The following is an 18,143-nucleotide window of genomic DNA, read 5'->3' as shown; positions in this document are numbered from 1 at the left end:
GAGCTCATTAAGCAGTCGCACCAACTCCTCGGCGGTGCACTGGTCCGATAGCGAGGTGAAGCCGCAGATGTCAGCGAACAGGATGCTATAAAATTACATAAATTATTTTTTGGCCCTGTAAGATATAACACAATGAGATATAGAACAATAATTTTATCTTTTCATACTATACGTAATGCATAATCATCAAGTCATCGAAGTCAAAGTCATTTAAAACATTTGTGCAGCGCCTCTAGAGGGTATAAAGTACACCAAAGATTTCACACTAATTTTGACATAATTAACGATGTCGATAGGAAGGCTTTTCTCACAAACATTCGTGTTAGACCCACAGTTTGTCTAGTTGAACTTTTAAACTTAAAAATTCTAACATGTACGAGCAAGTAAACTAGTTTAAGGAAAATATAAGGCGTAGACAAAAGAAGCGTAGTTTTATGAACATGACTAACATGACAAGTATTGTGCAAGGCAGCCCTCACTAATTCCCCCCACTGTAGTACTGTGCTAACAGATGATTGACATTGATGATGATCTAGATTAGGTCTGTATAAAATATAAGCTTTTTCAACACGATACTGCGACGTAATGGTTCGCAAGTTATATCTACATAACAATCAACAAATATAAAAACATATAAAGTACATTGAGCATATGTACATTGCATGTTTAACTTAAATAAGAAAGTTCCAGAAATGCCAAGGAACGATAACAAACATTGAAGTTGTTTTGTCTGGAGTTATTTTCCATCACAACAACAGACATAATTGGTACTGTAATTAATGGACTTTAAAGCAAATGCAAGTAAACAATGTCGTTGGGCAAAGCTGCGCACTTGTATTGTTAATTATGTTTATAAACAATACTAATAAACAATATTTTAACAATAACATTTTGTTATCTACATTACGAATACGTGCACACTTTCATCGGAATAATGGCGACGTAATGTGGAAAATTTCATTTGCGGCGACGCCAAGTCTTATATCAATATTTCAATAAGTCACAACAAATTCTTAAATTAATCATACCTTTATTTATATCAATTTACTTACGATAGTGCAATAAATATGAACCAACACTCTACTATCTGGCTTATGAAGTTAGATGTCGCTAGTTGTAAATTAAATCTCAGTAAAGTGAAGGGAAATTATACGTGTTTTATTTTCAAAGGTATTTCATTTTTCGCTGTCCTATTTCTCAATTCTATCGGGAAAATGTGGCGAATGTATAACATATCAAAGTATATAATTGCCGTTTGTAAGTTGGAGTGTTCTCTGGGATGGAACGCAATATCGGCGGCGCTTAAACTGTTTCGCGCACTGATAACGAGCTAGCTTTGCGACGTGTTACGCCTCGGCGAACAATCGCGCGCTTACCAAATACCAACTTTCGCGAATATTTGAAGCGTTTACTCAATTTTACCTACACATAGCTATAATACAGCTAGATACTATTACCGTAACAAAATATTTTATATAATACTATTTGTTGATTCATGAAGAACTAATTAATCTAATTTCTTCTAAATAGCTTAACAAATTGTGTTTGTATCACGACTAGATCGGGTTTATTGATGGCTTTAGTTGTTTATAATTATTTCTATAGTTAGAATCGGTTATAAATTATACTAACTCTTATTGTATTGTAGCCAGTGATTGTATTTAATTTTATATTTAACTTTAAAACATCTAATTGAGCGACGAAACATCTACTTGAGAAAGAACATTTATAAAAATAAAAACCAATAAATATCAATTTCAGATAAAATATTGTTGTAAAATTGGGCAGAACTAGCTGTTTTATTTCCAGAGTAGTATCTTCAACTTGCCATATAACTCGGATCAGTGAGTTCGAAAGAAATCGTGTTAGCGATATATTTCACAAAACGTTTTAGAAGGAATGCATCTTGCACAGTATTGAATTCTACAGACAGTTTTATTGTAATTCATTTTACGGTTCAATTCCATTTGATACTTATGTATATTTCTTTACTTCTTAATATGTTACTATTTGTTTCCTATGAACACAAAATAGAATGAAACTAATTCATATATTCGTGCGTGCTGACCTGACATTCTCGTAGCGTTGTATGTAGATCTTGTGGAATTGTTCCTGCCTTGGTTGGTTAGCGATGTCCGCTTTCATCTCCATTGCAACATGTCGCGGTAGTACAGACAGCAAAAGACGTTCCTGCAACAAACACATTAATGTCACTATCGATATTTTTCTTTTAATCGTTTTAAGCTACGAAAATCTGCTTAATGATTTTCTGAACCTAGTATCTGGTAACGATTACACATTTCAGTATGTTAAATAATTTCAACTGTTTTGTTAAATAACTTTTAAGAATAATACAAAATATAGAGTTTTCTTTTTATATTTTAATGTTTGCATTAGCTAATTATATATTATGTTGATCATATCTCTAAATACATATTATTGAGAACAAACAAAGCTCGTTATTTCTTTGACTTTGCCAAAACAAATATACCCATATGGTTTTGCTGTCATTGTGACTTTCTTAAGAATCTGAAATATCTAAAGATATTTCAAAGGCATATAAAAATAGAGTCGTGAATATATTAATACTAAATATAATCGCTAGCGTAAATTGTCAGGAAATGATATAAGTGTGTGTGTGTGTGTGTGTGTGTGTGTGTGTGTGTGTGAATATAAGTCAATTAGGAGACCAGTATTTTAATGACATTTTAAAACGAAGTTAAAGCACGTTGCAAAAACCGTCGACAAGTTTAATTATAAGCTAGTCAACTCACTTCATATGGAAATCGTAAAACTCAACAAATATGTTCTCATTTCTGGCTTATATTTTTTAAAGATTAGTTTGTGGAAAAAACGGCATCATTAAATATGTAGTACAAATATTGTACCTAAATGAAATTCTCTCATTTGTTTTTGCAATATATGGATATTTTATTTAATTATTGTGTTATTTGCGATAAAAAGTAATTGATTGTTGTTATGACATTTAATTGTAATGATAGTTTTAAATAAAATAAAAAGTGGACAATTTGTCACATTTTTATAGAATAAGTACTTGTTTGTAAGATTTATGTTCATTAAAATAAAATAAAACTTATTATATAAGTAATTGAAAATGTCAATAATACGATGGTCAAAATACAGCGCTATATTATTGCAAACACAAGACAAATGGAATTCATAATGTTAGCACATCGATATTGACGGGATATCTAGTCAAATGACGACCCAACCCGTCACGAGCACTCGCATTCGTTACCATTCTGTAGGCTTCGATAAATAATGCCGTTTACAACTGAAATAACAGACCAAGGTTAAAAGAGAAAATAAAATAAGAGTTAAAAAAATACGTTATTTTACACCATTAGAATCTTTTTGATTTTGCTAATTATTAGAATGCGAAACAAGATAATAATGAACTAAAGGGCAGGCGTGCAAGCATAATGTAACGTTTGAGGAAAAAGTGAGAGTAATTTGTAAGAATCGCACAAAATGGAGGAACGTAATCTCTGTCTTGCTCTCTGGGTCATGGTCATACTTGTGAGTCATATTATTATTGTAGTTATATCAAAAAGATTAATATGACTACATTGTAACGATATAATTATAGCAATGTTAAAAATAGAACAGTAGGTCTGATTCGCAGTACAATGCTATCTTTGTTAGCATAATAATTTATTAGATTTTCGGATGTTAATTCCGGTGTGCGGGTCCATGGATTAGCGATGCACGTCACGGGATGAGTGATACGTGACGTGTGATAATGATGCCACTTTGCCCGCTGTAATGAACACCAACAAAGACTCGGGATTATGTTACAGAAAAAACAACACATTTATCCACATTTATCAATACGTAAGGAGTTTCTTATTGAATACATCCATTACCGGGTTAACTTACATCTTTTATACTGAATTATTATTGAATATTTTGTTACGTTAGAAACAAAACCTCAATAGTTATATTAATGTTAGAGCTAAATAAATTTATTTAGAGCTTTATATTATAAAACACTCAACTCGATTCAGTTCTTTGGAAATAGATCCAGCGTTTACAACAAATTGTTTCTCATAAGGCATATTATACGATTAAAGGCTATAAAATGTTCTTAGTCATTACTCAAGGCGGACAAAGTCGCGGGCAACAAGTTACTATAAAATGTGATTTCACGTAATTACAACGTACTCGTACGTTGCGCCGGCAAATAATTGGTGAGTTGTGCGCGTTAATTTTCTCGTTGCTACGTTTCGGCCACTGGACACTGCCGCCTCGTGTATCGTATAGGCGTCATTGTTTTTCTCTCTTATTTTTGTCAACGTAGGGAACGAACGGAACGTAGCCACATTGTTTAGAGTCTTCTATTTCCGTTGCATGCAATTCCAGCTTTTTAATTTTTGGTTTTATTTTTATTGTACTGACACAGGATTCAGAATTTATTTCATATCATTCGACGAGGACGACTACGGCAAAATATTACTGGCAACTATTTACAGAGAGAACCAAATGTATAATGTTTGATGGTTAAAAACATGTTATTATAATTTATAAAAAAAAATAATTAAACGTACTTTGTTTGATTAGTTAAAACTGACTAAATAACTATCGATATATTGTACGTTTTATACTCTTGAGAATAAATTGTAAAATAATCCATCCACTTTGCACTGTCAAACCAAACTGTAAATGGAAAATTAAGTTTAATGTTTGACTTAAACTTGTCACACAACTAGTTAACACAGAGATACGAGTATGTTTGAAGTTACGGGTACGACCCTGTTGCTAATTATTATTTGTCTATATTAAATTGGTTCCGTATGTGATATTAATAAGTTCATATTACAATTTTTAAAGCATAAGAAATGTTTTATTATAATTTTTTTTTCCTTTTCTCGTAAAGGTTCAACGGGGTTGTTAATTGTCGCAAAGAATCGATAGCGAATTTCCTTGAAAGAAATATTTCCATAAATAGCTAGAGATTCTTAATCTCTTGCTATAGCAAATCCATAATCAATAATGTTACTGGCGATACGATTTCACCAAATTCAGAAATGCATATTACATTTCTTAAACAATAATCATAGTACAATTTTCAATTTCCGAATATCACATTTGTTCATACCCTTCGTGGTAATACTTAATCGATTTAATATCTAAGAGGCCAAATAAATTTCATGTTGATATTTCCCCTTTGAAGTGCTAAGTAGTTTGAACAGCGGATTATCTGTATTAATACTTCGACATAAAGTACTGAACTGAATATTACTTTATACGGAGCAAATCTTATGATCAATGAATCTCAGATCCGATAACAAACATATTTATATACGTTAAGTGTTGGCTGAGTAAGATAAATGTTCACTGATGGTCTCCCTTAGTGAACCATTGACCCCTGTATACGGCAGTAAGCTAATCCTTACCTGTTGTTGGTTTTCGCGCTGTGTGACGAGGCGGGCCTCGACGCAGTCGCGGGTCTCCAGGAACGCCCTTCGCTGGGCAAGCTCCCGCGGGTAGTGAGTCATGATTCCCGCAATGTTGCTGATCACCAAAGCGAGCACGTTGCAAAAGATCTGTACCAAAACAGATCGTTACTTACTAAATTAATAACCATAGCATAATGACGATATAAGCTCGTAAATTCGTAAACTTAAAATAAGTAGCTTATTTTGCAAAAATATTTTATATCACCAGCTATTTATTGTAAGGAAAACAAATTTATATAATGTACCTGAGTTTTCGTAGCTTCGAAGAGTATGAGCTGTGCGATGATGTTGATGGCTGCGAGGCAGAAACCTGCGATGGCGGCCTCGTGCAGGCGCACCGGCAGCGTGGCATACGTCACGTAGATGAACAGAACGCAAACGCCACAGCTCACACTCAACGATCTGTCACCGAACATATTGTTAACACATTCAAATAAGCTCCAACATGGATTAGCGAGGAACTAGCAGTTTGTGAGAGATTTATTGATTGAATTCTATGCGAGAAAAATATCGCGCTCCTCTGGACTCTTACTTATTCAAGTTTATTTTTAAAGTTATTTTTTAGGTATTAATATTAGTAGGGTATGCTGAGGACACCCGATAAAGTTCATGATATAAAAACCTAAAACAAAAGCAGCGTTAACATTATTTTTCATGTTATTTGCATTTTAGCATTAAAATTTACAGCACAAATCAACTTCAAATGTTAATTTAATAAAACTAAATAAATCTAGTATTATCTAAACCATAACAGCTGAGGAAAATTATAACAAGGATACAGTAAAATAAATATTATATGTCAAAATAAAATTCTATATCTCTACAATTTTATCGTAAGAAAGAAATATGTATATGCTCAGCGAAGCGTATTTTGATATCACAGTAACTCGAATACAATTTTATCTTTTGATCTCATCACATATCTATTTAAATTACATTAAAGATCAATAACACTGAGCATCAGTGGGGCAGCTGCAAACCCTTGACCGAAACGGACCAAAATCTACACGTCCAGGTTCCATCCAAGCCATTTACGGTGAAGGAAAAAACATCGAAATGCAACCTGCACATATCTATGAAAAAATTCAAAGATATGTGCAAAGTCAATTAACCCGCATTGGGCCTTGCAAGGTTAAGAACTTGGGTAAGCTTCGAGCCTCTCGGTCGAGTCACAACTTGTATAATCTGACATCGAATAATAAGTACGGTTACGAAATGTTATTGTTTTTCTTTCAAACACGTAGTACAAAGCTTCGGAGTTTCAATAAAATAGAGAAGGAGCGAATTGTGTATAACCATGTTAAATGTTATGATACAACAAATTGAAACATTAAATCACTACAGAGATCGGAGTGAAAAGTTGTCAAAGCGAGTGCTTATGGATGCGAAAGTTGCGAAAACTCAAGTAACCGTATACAACAGGGGAATTAACAAATACAACTTTGGCTTGCGGCGAGCATTGTTCCAAGTTGGAGTAGTTAGGTGTCACAAACTAGCTTTAGTAAGAACATAATATTTTTATACTAAACAAATATCTTAGCAATTTAAAGAATTGTTTTAAATCAAACTGATTCTGGAATAGTCTATAATTTACATCTTTACAATTACACCAACACGTACTGTAATACCAAAGAAGGGGTTACAAAATTAACTATTAAATTAATATTATAAGAAATGCAGAATGATAATTGTAATATTAACAATGATTTTAAAAATAAATTTCAATACGTACCTATAAACCAGGGTCCCAGTAAGTGCCAGTTCAATAAGGAAAAATGTGCCCAAGACGACGTAGGATATGGTGAGCAGATATATTTCGTTCATCGCCGGCCGGCTAAGGCAAGCGATGAGGCCTGGTAATCAACACACTATTACAATTTACCGAACTGTTTACTTCAAAGTGAATCGTCCACTACACAAAATTGCTATAATATGATTATTTAATTAATGCTACAACATTTCTTATCTTAGTAAAACTTTTGACACTAAAGTTAATTCTATGTTCAACATCTAAAACCTTGTATATAGACTACTAAGTTAACAGTTAAAGTTATAGTTTTGATATGATTTTGATGATATTATAGAATGCTTAAGTAATGGAAACGATAACCTTATGTAAACTTTGAGTTAAATATTTGCAGTGTTGGTCTACAATGAATAGAGTTTGACCGCGATCCCATCTGATATCTGATGGTAAATGGTGATGAGGTAGAAAGATTTTGGGAGCTAATTTGTAAAGTGCCTGTTCACTCTACGCTTGAAGGTCCACAAGTTATATATTAAGGGGAAACGCTAGTGAGTACTTACAGCCATAGATGAGGGAGGCAATCGCCAGCACGATGACGCAGATAATGTGGGCGATGCGGTCTCGTGCGTAGTACAAGTCGTCAAGGGTAAGGTATACGTCCCTCTGAGGATCTGGCCTGAAACAAATATAGATTACAGTATGTGATATAAATCATCAATAATTAAGTTAGTTGTTTTGGTGTATAAACGTATATAAAATATATATCCGGTCATGTTTACTTTATTAATAGTAAAACAACTTACTTGTGTTGTTCATTTGTATATATCGTAGTAGAGTTTGGTGGTGTCAAGATGTCTCTGAAGTAGCTCTCAGCGGTGAGTAGGGACTGTATTTGCACCACCATCAGTGCCATGGTGACCGTGAGGAGCAGTCCCAGCAGGTGTGTTATGTTGGTCTGGTTCATGCGCAAGAAGTAGCGCTGATACAGCATCTCCACCTACACACAACAGAACGAATGACACTCATCAGTTCTAATCTGATAAAATTATAATAATCATTAAAAATCATACAAACATACCGAAGGGAAAGTTAATAGAAAATGTCTAAAGCAGGTGAATTTTCTTAGTACATTTCTAGGTATAAACATGGTGTAAAGGGCATTAACATTTCTCAATCTGAAAATTGAAATATGGAAAGGTTTTTTTAAGTCTTCCAGTCTGCACAAAATTTTCATATTCACAGCCACGTAATAGCATCGGGAAATGAAAAATGGTAAACACTTTTAAGGTTTACTTATGTAAAGGTTTTTCACGTAACTTCGGCGAGCAGTCGTAAACGAAAAAAAAGTTGTAACCGACACAAGTTTGTTTTTGTGTTGATATTTAAGTAACATTTTAAATGAGTCATGAGAAATATCCATTTTATAATACTTATATTTCACGTAAAAGATTTTTATATTCCAGAGTATTACGTATTACGAAGAAAGATCTATATGAATCAACAAAAGTGGAGATTGTACAAAGATTGTTAACAAAACGATTTACATATTAAGCAATATCACTTTAACAAAACTCTTTACCTACCTACCAAAGTAGTCACATGTCTGACGTTAGTCACATGGAAATATAAACTAACCATAGCACGATTAATATTAGTCGAATAAGAACGAATACTAATAATAATTAAACAGAAAATCTTTTAAATTATATAAACCATTGTATGAAGTAAATTGCAATAGATAAGCAAATGCATGAGCAGACAATGTTAACTTAGAAAGTAACGACTTAAATGCGTTCAAAGCTCAGACATCTTAATTAAGAGAAGTAGGCCAAGGTGAAGTAAGGTGCGGACTATATCGTGAATTTTTATTTAGTTAAATTAATTTCTTCTGACGCAGTTTTCTAAAGATATGGAGCACAAATAGTTACTTAATATGGTCATATGAAAACATCGCAGAATTTTAATTTATGTAGAGAGCTTTAACTGTAATAATCAAATATTACTTGTACTTAGCGAAAATATAATTAAAACTATTTTGACTTGGCTTCAATGCCTTCATTTGTTTTATATAAAACTCTATAATTAACTATAATAAAATAAAGTTATTACACTACATAAATAACAAATATCTTGTAACATAATTAATAAGAAAAGAATTTTTAACTACCTTTATTTATTATTCAAGAAGAAAGGAAGCTTCGTAGACATTGTTAGCATAAAAGAAATCTGCTCCCGGCGTGCATTCAGGTTTATTGCATCAAAGTGTCCAGCAAAAGATGGCGGACCCATTAAAGGTCTAAGTGGCAAAAAAACGACAATTTATTGATTTTATTACTTATTGTTCAATTGGTGTTTTTGATACCATCGAATGTAATAAATAATTTTAATTACTCGTTTTAGTCAATTCCTGAAACTTAGGTTTTATGGTTTTCCTTACGTTTAATTTATTTTGTTTCGAGATTTTATAATTATTTTACTAGTTTATTATCATTTAAACTTTGGACAAATGTCATAAAAGTAAAATTAAGATTTATATACAATTTGACTTTAGTTTGATTCTGAGGTTTCACAAGCGGTCAACAAAAAAAACAAAGGAATATTTCCTTTGCGTACGAACTTCCATTTACAGTATTTGGAATTCTTTGTGTGAAATGGGCGTCAACAAATTCCACACTGGATATTGTAACAAAATGTTTCGTACGTTGAAGAGGAGAGATGGTTGCATCTCCCAATTCTAATTTGCAGTTTATGCTCGACTAAGCGGATTAATTGCTGCTAACTGATAGAATATCACAAGGTAGTATTATATTTGAAACTTGTCCCATTACGATTGCAAACCTTTGTTTGATATTATTACACCTGTTCCTCTGTGAACTATTGTATTACATAGTACCAAATTCAGACAACCCTGGCTAAAGCGCCAATTAGCGGGGGATGTCTTTGTGATATGAGTGAACAATGATCAGGATCGTATCGTAGTAGGATTTATACATTAACATATATAAACATTGTCTCCTGTCATCACTTCTTCTTCTTCTTACAACTTCAATTTACTAGCATTTTACAAATTATTCTCGTGGTTCATACTTCACAAATTAAAATTTATATTCGTGGAATTTAAAATTGTTGTTTTAAACAAAATTTCAAATGAAACTTCTTTAGTACTAAAATAAATGGACGATTTTGTAATTACTGAAGCATGTTAAAACATTGAGAAAGATTTTAGGTGTATTTATGATGTAACTGTTCTCTCCAGAGAGACGTCTCGAATTTGCCAACGCTCCTGCCTTCTGCCGAATTAGATTATTGCGTGATAAAAATCCGTCCTTACTTTCAAGGATTTGCTTAAAATTCTCTGTTAAACATATGACTTTACTTTTTATAGATTATTTATATTTTTATATTTTATAGGTTATTTAATTGAGATTACAATTTATGCTAATATTATAAAGATGAAAGATTTGATTGTTTGTTTGTTTGCATCGAGGCTCTGAAATTTTACGTATATTTTACGTTGAATTTTACTTCGTTGATATCTCTCTATAATCCTTCAACGATTTATAAAAGAATGTGACTATTTACAAATTCCTATCAAACCAAAAAAATACGTTTTAACTAATTTACGATAAGTTGCGTTTACGCTAATAATTTTTAAATAGCTGTGATTTAATTGATATTTCAGTCAACTTAATTACTACCTCATGCGGGGCTTCAATAGAACTGATTGCATTTAATCGTTAGTCGAGGTTGGAATTATTTCAAAATAAATCTGTGATTATTTGTACCAACGTCTCCGGACATCTGCCGACGCGCACACGTCCATCTTAATACCAGCTCAATTAGCGAGGCCAAGTAAATGCTAGTACCTTAAGTCGCTCCCCGGCACGCCCTTAAAGCCACGAGCAAACCTTTCAATCGATTTTGGTGTCGTAATATATGTAGGTATCAACATATTGGTATCGGTAATAAGTTTATCAAAATGACTACTAGGAATTGATTTTATAGACCATCTGTGCTAATACATAGCAACATGAATATATGTGTGAAATAACAAAAAATATCATTCCATTCTCTTTGAAAAGACAAATGTGTTGAGTGTTGGCAGAAATGGCGACTGTGGAAACGCACGGTTAGCTAGGGATCTGTGCTTACTAAGTACCAAGAACAAATTACGACTCTAATATCATATAACCTCATTATACAAGTTAACGATATTATAATGGTGTTAAGTTTCTAGTCACGTGCCGATACGTTTTACGTCTCCCAAAACTCTAACATTATGTGTATCAGCGAAAATATTATAGTACATATACACATACATTATATATGTATTGAGACATTCGCAGCTTATTTATTTAACTATAAATTTGTCTAATTTCAAGTGACTCAGTTTCTAGTAACGAATCAAGATTGTCAGTTACAAATCTGAGCATACCAAAAAAAGCTACATTGTCTATCACTCTCAGATACTAATTTAAACTTCAATACAAAAATTGGCATCTATAGTACAGAATCGTACTAAAGTACAGAAGAAATATGCAAATGTATTACACTAAGTATATGTCGTAGATGACGTATATTAGATATGTTTTCATGAGTTATCTGATGTTTACTGGCTTTTGTAAGTTTAAAAACCATTTATCAATGAATAAAATCGAGTATATCGTCCGGCACAAAAGAGCCGTATAATATTTCAGCTCCCAAAAATGATTTATGAAATCCAATGTAAGTGAGACGTGGGGACATCCGCGATAATAATATTATTCACTTTGAGTAACCGAGTGAGATCGAGTACGCCATTAAAAATTCAGTACGACTCCGGCCGTAGAGAGGCTGGCAGTCAAATAAATCCTACATTAATTAACAAATTATATCGCACCACCTACGCCTCTAATAATTAATAAACCTCATTCATCTTTGTGTCTAAAGTTTCTTTTCACTTTTACTCCGTACTTTCCATAGACTAAGATATCCAAGACAAAAGTACAAACAACTTTTGCCACAAAATTAGCATAGAAAAATAATACGCATTTAAACAATAATAAGAAAGGTTTGCTTTATGACTTTTATTTCGGTTTTATCTTTTTAATTAGGTTACTATATTTTTAATTAATATCATATTTTTAGGAAAAGTTCTGACATATTTTACGAGGAAATGGGTATTTTGTTAATAATTTCCAACGTAGTTTCTTTAAAATGTATTTTCCAATGAAGATTTATAACTTTGTCGTATCAACTTTATTCAGAAAAGAGCTTTAAATTAAAATTTCCTTTAAATGAAATAAGACAACGATGAACTGGCGATGCTCAGATATTATAAGCTTTTAATTATAAATTGCAACGTCATTTATTGGAAGGTAGAAGACTTTACTACATATTAAAGCATTCCTTCTTAAGCTAAAATAATTTATTTTGACATTAAAAATGTATATTAATAAGTAAGTGAACGCGAGTCAACTATTGCTTGAAAATTTTTAACAAAGAGTTAAATCACAGAATCGGAAACATTACCAAAAACCTCAAAAAGCATGCCTCTAGGCTTTTAAGCTCACAAAGCGCTCACTGCTGAGTGAATACATGTTGTTTATAAAAAGAGAATCGAACCGGTTAGAACGTAAATAAAGTTGCAAAATTTTTTCACTAGGTTATTTTAAATGTTCAGTTAACGTACACATTATGTAGTTGAAAAGGTTTGTTTAAGGTCTTACTTAAATAGCTTTTGTACTGCACATGCACATTTAAACAATTGTCAGATTTCTTTTATATAATTTATTGTAAAAAGTAGTTACAATAATCAAAAAGAAAATTTTGAAAATTTTGACTTTGAAAAAAAAAGGTTAAGAGGAAAATAACGTTAGTCGATGTTAGACATCTTATCGATGCTATAGTTAATGTATTTATTCAATATAATGTCGCAAAATTTAATGAATTTTATAGCGACTTATTATTTTTAATCCTAATTAAGAAGATAATGAGCAACAAAATCATCAAGAGCATCTCCGAGACCCTTATAAATATTTAATGTCAGTGGTCTTTTTCCCAGTATAAAGTAACATGATATAAACTCAATGTTTTATAATTTACGCACGTAAAGTGACAGATCATCCTCTCACCTTTTTTAAAAATAAAACTCCAACAGTTTATTTTTATACCTAAACGTGAAGTTACTTTAAATACAATGGAACCATACTAATATTATAAATAGGAAAAATTTGATTGTTTGCATTGAATAGGCTCCAAAACTGCTAAACTTATTTGGAAAAATACTTTCGCTTTTGGGAAGCTACACTATCCCCGGGAGACATAGACTGTATTTATTTTAATACCGCGCATACAACTCACGAGCAACTACTAGTAAAAGATAAACTGCAAATAAGTACATTGGAGATAAGAAATAATATAACAATAATAGCAATTCTTGTAACTTTTGGCAATTAGTATTATAGGTTAGAGTCCAAGTTGAAATGTTAATTTATGTAACGATACTTTATTATTTATAGTTTAATGATTTTAATAAAATAAATAAAAGAGCAGAAAGCAAAATAAAAGTAAATCTCAACAGAAATTGTAGAGTTGTTAAGTTTGAGAAGTAAGAAGATTGTAGCTACTGAAACTTTCATCTCAAAGTTTAAAATTCTTGGCAACTACTCGAATCGGTTTTCATCGATTTCTATATTTTATGAAATTGAAATTTTTGTCGGTAAAATTGTATTTCTACAATTGTATTGTATTCTTACCATTCAGAGAGCTGAATTTTTAAGTCAACAATTATTTTATTTCCCAGGTAGCTGACTAGCGGACAACCGTGACTTGGTCAGCGTAGAATTAAAAAAATATACATATCCTATAGTATGCCTGCGTACATCAGCTGGCTTCTCATCAAAGTTCCCTCAAAAAGGTTGTGATAAGTAACTTAAATGAGAATCTTTAATCTTAATTCAGCAAATGGCGGCCGTAATATAACATCGAGCAGATAGTAAGTGAAACATTCTTTACAAAATTAAATTTATTTATATAACGTGTACAATATTACCTATATACGAGTATAGACCTCCAGTACATTTGTAAAAGCTTACCGAGTACCTGTATTGTGTTGTGTACTAAATCGGAATATGCTTTTGTATTCTTATAAATATGTATTTATGTACAAAATTCAACAGAGCGAATTTACATTGAGTATTATCCGTAGAGAAAAGTAACAAAGCAAATGTTATTATAGAAGAACATCAGACGTAGATTTTTAAAGCATTAAATATATAATTAATTTGAGTTTATATCAACGAACACTTACCTACAGCTCAGAAGAAATACTGCCTTTTTAGTGCGGCTTATTTGATAGACAGCTTTCGTTTACGCTACGAAATGAAATGTCTGGGAAATATCACTGTCAATGTAGAAGTATCTCAAACGATCAGATGATCATTTAAGCTCGATCTTCCGAACAAATATTTTACGATGTGTACTTGTTATCTACTAACTTTAGCATAACTTGATATTTCCGACCGTTTGTTTGTGCAAACATCAGATGGACATATTTTAATTGCCGTCTCCAATATTAGCTAACGTTGAATAAATAAACACAGAGCCGTTTCATCTTTGCCTAACATATGTATTGGCAAATATGTATAATATTTGTAGACTAATAGACGTTAGACAAGATGTTTAGTAAATTCAATAAACAATTTTAGGAATTTGAGAGAAATTCACGTTAACACGGTACAAGTTTGAAATGACGAGGTTTCAGTAAAGTTTTAACTTGCATGAAAGTGCAAGGACAAAGTGAGCATGCAAGAATTCCAGCACGAATATGTGGTGGGAACGTGTGAAGTGCTCAGACAAGCTTCAGCTTAAACTATGTAAGTTGAATAAAGTTATTTTATTGTTAGAATATGTATTTCCAAAAGTTATCCTTCAGTAATGGAGAGGCATTAGGATAATAAGATATCTTAGAAATATAATTCTATATACCCTTTATTATTCATCATTCATTATTGTACTTTATTAAAAATGAACGATACTCATGATAACCAGTGTAGCATGGATTGTATAATATAATATATCAATTTAACTAAGTTAAATGGGTAACTTTAATTCAAATTTGCATATCTGAGAGTTTTATCGAAGATTCGCTCATTTAAAACTTTAAAATTCTACATAAGAATTGAAGGAGATATCGCTTCCAGCGGAAGTTCTTGAAGCTTTTAATCCGAACTCCATTCTTTAGTAGTGTACACTTGGCAAGTTATCGCGAAGTTAGCGTCAGTTCAAATCAGATCGTTACGCTCCGAGAGGAATAAATTGATAACTTTCATATTCGGCAATCCTGCTCTTAGAAAATAACGTAAGAAACGAGATTCTTAACAAGATCGAGCTTATTTAGCACCCGATATTTCGACGAAGTTATTTCATGGACAGTCGTTTGGATAAATACATATATGAACACAATTATAAGTTGCAAGGAAAACAAAATACCGGAACCTCTAAGTGCCATTGGTTAAAAAAAATGAACTTGTTTAACTTAAGTTGACGTTTCAAAATAATGAGTTTCACTGTGATAGAATGAAGACGACTTTGTTGGTATATTGATTTCTTAATATATCATTGAAAGGGAGAGCAGACCGCGTAGAAGCGCGTCTCTTGTCACTCCAATAAATCAAGTTGACGATGTACCTCGACCGCGCGGATGTTTTCTTACGTTACCTAGAGGAAAGGGAAACTGACAAAGCGACCCACTCGATAACGACTTCATTTTACATTATGTTATATTGATGCGATGGCAAGAAATACTTTTTATAACGTGATCTTAAAGGTCATGTTATAAAATACTTTATTAAAATGTAACAAACATGATAAGGTTAACCTACTCCTAGCTTTAAGCCATCACACCCCCAGCTAAATGTTAATAATAATACTTAACTAGTTAAGGGAGAACAAATACTAAAAGTCTTTCACTTTATCTCTCTATTCTGGATAATTTTCAGTGCAGTAAATTGACTTTTTGGTTAATATGATTCTTTTATAGATTTCCTGTCGCTGGCTCGTACACCGCCAGCGGCGCGCACTGAATATTCATAGAGCTGTGTCGATGGAAAAATGAATAAATGAAAATTGACTGCGACAAAGATACAAATGTGGTTAATGTCAATCAGTTGTATAATTAAAACGGAAATGTAAAACGACACATGTCCGGATTTTAAGGGACGTAATACTTGAAGCGCGGATTTAAACTTGATCAACGTATTATATGCAAATGGTCCACTGTTCAATATTGAATACGATTAAACACAACCTGTCTCTATCAGCAATTCTTTTGTCTTTGCGGTTCGGTGAAAGATTAATGGAGAACAAAGGGTACGTAGTAGGCTATTAGTATATTTTGTTTTAATTATTAAAAGAAGGGATTTAAATTATTATTGCTATTCTAACAATTGTATTAATTTGTATTTTGTTATGAACAAAATTTCACATAGTTACTTATGTACTGTAGTCGTACTTGTGATGGTTTTAGATTCAAAAACATTTACTTACTTAGGATTCAATAAGTTTTTTTCAGTTTTAAAATTAGAATATAATTTTGCAATTCATGTTTATTTCAACGAGTACAAAACGAAATAAAGAGGATAAAATCAACTTACTTTTGATGTGTTAAAATGATTGTTAATTTTTAAATAACACGTGCACGTGTAAATATAGCCGGCCGAGGGCGAGGATAGTATGAATCTAGGTAGACTTCTACGAATACGTTTGGTTGATGACTGACATGTTCGTGCATATGACGCCGCTTTCGCTCAAATTGAACGCGCCGAGTGATTGCCTCGAAGTATTCGCAATTGTTGCATCTACCTACACTGAAAATATACATGTGCGTGCAAAATTTAAAAGAGACGCGAGTTGTAAAGTAGGTCATGCTTTAACATATTTTTGTCAAGCAGGTCGCTCATTCCATCCCTTTACTCCCTCGTTCGATCTTTAAATTTTTTCTACTAAAAGACGATTATTGTACCCATACTTCTTTGTTTCTTATGAATTTCCCGAATTAATAGCTGGTCTTTGGTTATGTTACTTGCCAAATGGAGTGAATATAAAAGTATATTTAACTTCCATTATTAAAATTGATAAATAATAGATAATAATTGAATTTTTCAGTTACGATCATCGTTTTTATTTCACTGCAGAGAAGATAATCACTTAATTAAAATTAAATAAAAATACTATTGCTTTTATCCGTCGTAAATGGTTTGTTTATTGGAAATTGAGGCGTAAAAATAAAAAAAGCGTAAAGTCGTAAAAGTTTAACAGTCACAAACAAAAAGTTTAAAGCCGGCGAACTGAATTTCATGCATAATGAAAAAGTTAAACGAAACCGGTTTCAGAATAAATTAATAAATTCTGATCCGAACTCATTGCTATATCTCTATGTTGTATCCAATGTGTTCGCGCTCACAGATAAATACGTTCATGTTGCTCATAAATGTAATTAACGTATTTATTTATTTTGGTGTTAGCTCATATGTATGTATATATATAGTATTTATTTTAGTTCAAACTGAATGCACCATAAATTTACTAAACATTCGACATGTCCGCAGGGAGACGTCTGGTTTAGTATATTTACTATATACATAATATGTTGAAATATACATTTACATAATAATGTAACGCCTAAAAAGGGCATGCATGGACAACTTTGCATAATATTAAAAAATAATAACGATCGTACTCCACAGTTTAATGCCTTTGAGTGGAAAGACTCAAAAGTCAAGATATTTATCCGATGTTCACTAAGATTACTTTTGTGAAAACGAAACTTGAAATTAATAAAAACAAAAAAAAAGAAGAACTTCTACGCTATTTGACACAAATAAAAGAAACGGATACTTCGTCATTTGCCGACTAAGATTCGATTCATGTTCCTT

At 32.1% G+C, this 18,143-nt stretch overlaps 1 protein-coding gene across 2 annotated transcripts in view; it reads right to left on the bottom strand.

Moving 5' to 3' along the window:
• Positions 1-18,143, bottom strand: part of LOC106113903 (adenylate cyclase type 6) — an 85,786-nt gene that overhangs the window by 14,646 nt on the left and 52,997 nt on the right. For both annotated transcript variants that reach the window (XM_013306962.1, XM_013306961.1), the window contains exons 6-12: positions 8,031-8,224; positions 7,788-7,903; positions 7,213-7,333; positions 5,726-5,882; positions 5,418-5,567; positions 2,069-2,190; positions 1-85 (exon numbers count right to left, since the gene is read on the bottom strand). In XM_013306962.1, coding sequence (XP_013162416.1) covers positions 1-85; positions 2,069-2,190; positions 5,418-5,567; positions 5,726-5,882; positions 7,213-7,333; positions 7,788-7,903; positions 8,031-8,224 — 945 coding nt within the window. The remainder of the gene's footprint in view (positions 86-2,068; positions 2,191-5,417; positions 5,568-5,725; positions 5,883-7,212; positions 7,334-7,787; positions 7,904-8,030; positions 8,225-18,143) is intronic.

The sequence above is a fragment of the Papilio xuthus genome, unplaced genomic scaffold, assembly GCF_000836235.2.
Source record: "Papilio xuthus unplaced genomic scaffold, Pxut_1.1 DF828177.1, whole genome shotgun sequence".
In the NCBI taxonomy this organism is placed as follows: Eukaryota; Metazoa; Arthropoda; class Insecta; order Lepidoptera; family Papilionidae; genus Papilio; species Papilio xuthus.
The sequence above is the reverse complement of the archived record's forward strand: the minus strand, read 5'-3'. Positions and strand labels throughout refer to the sequence as shown.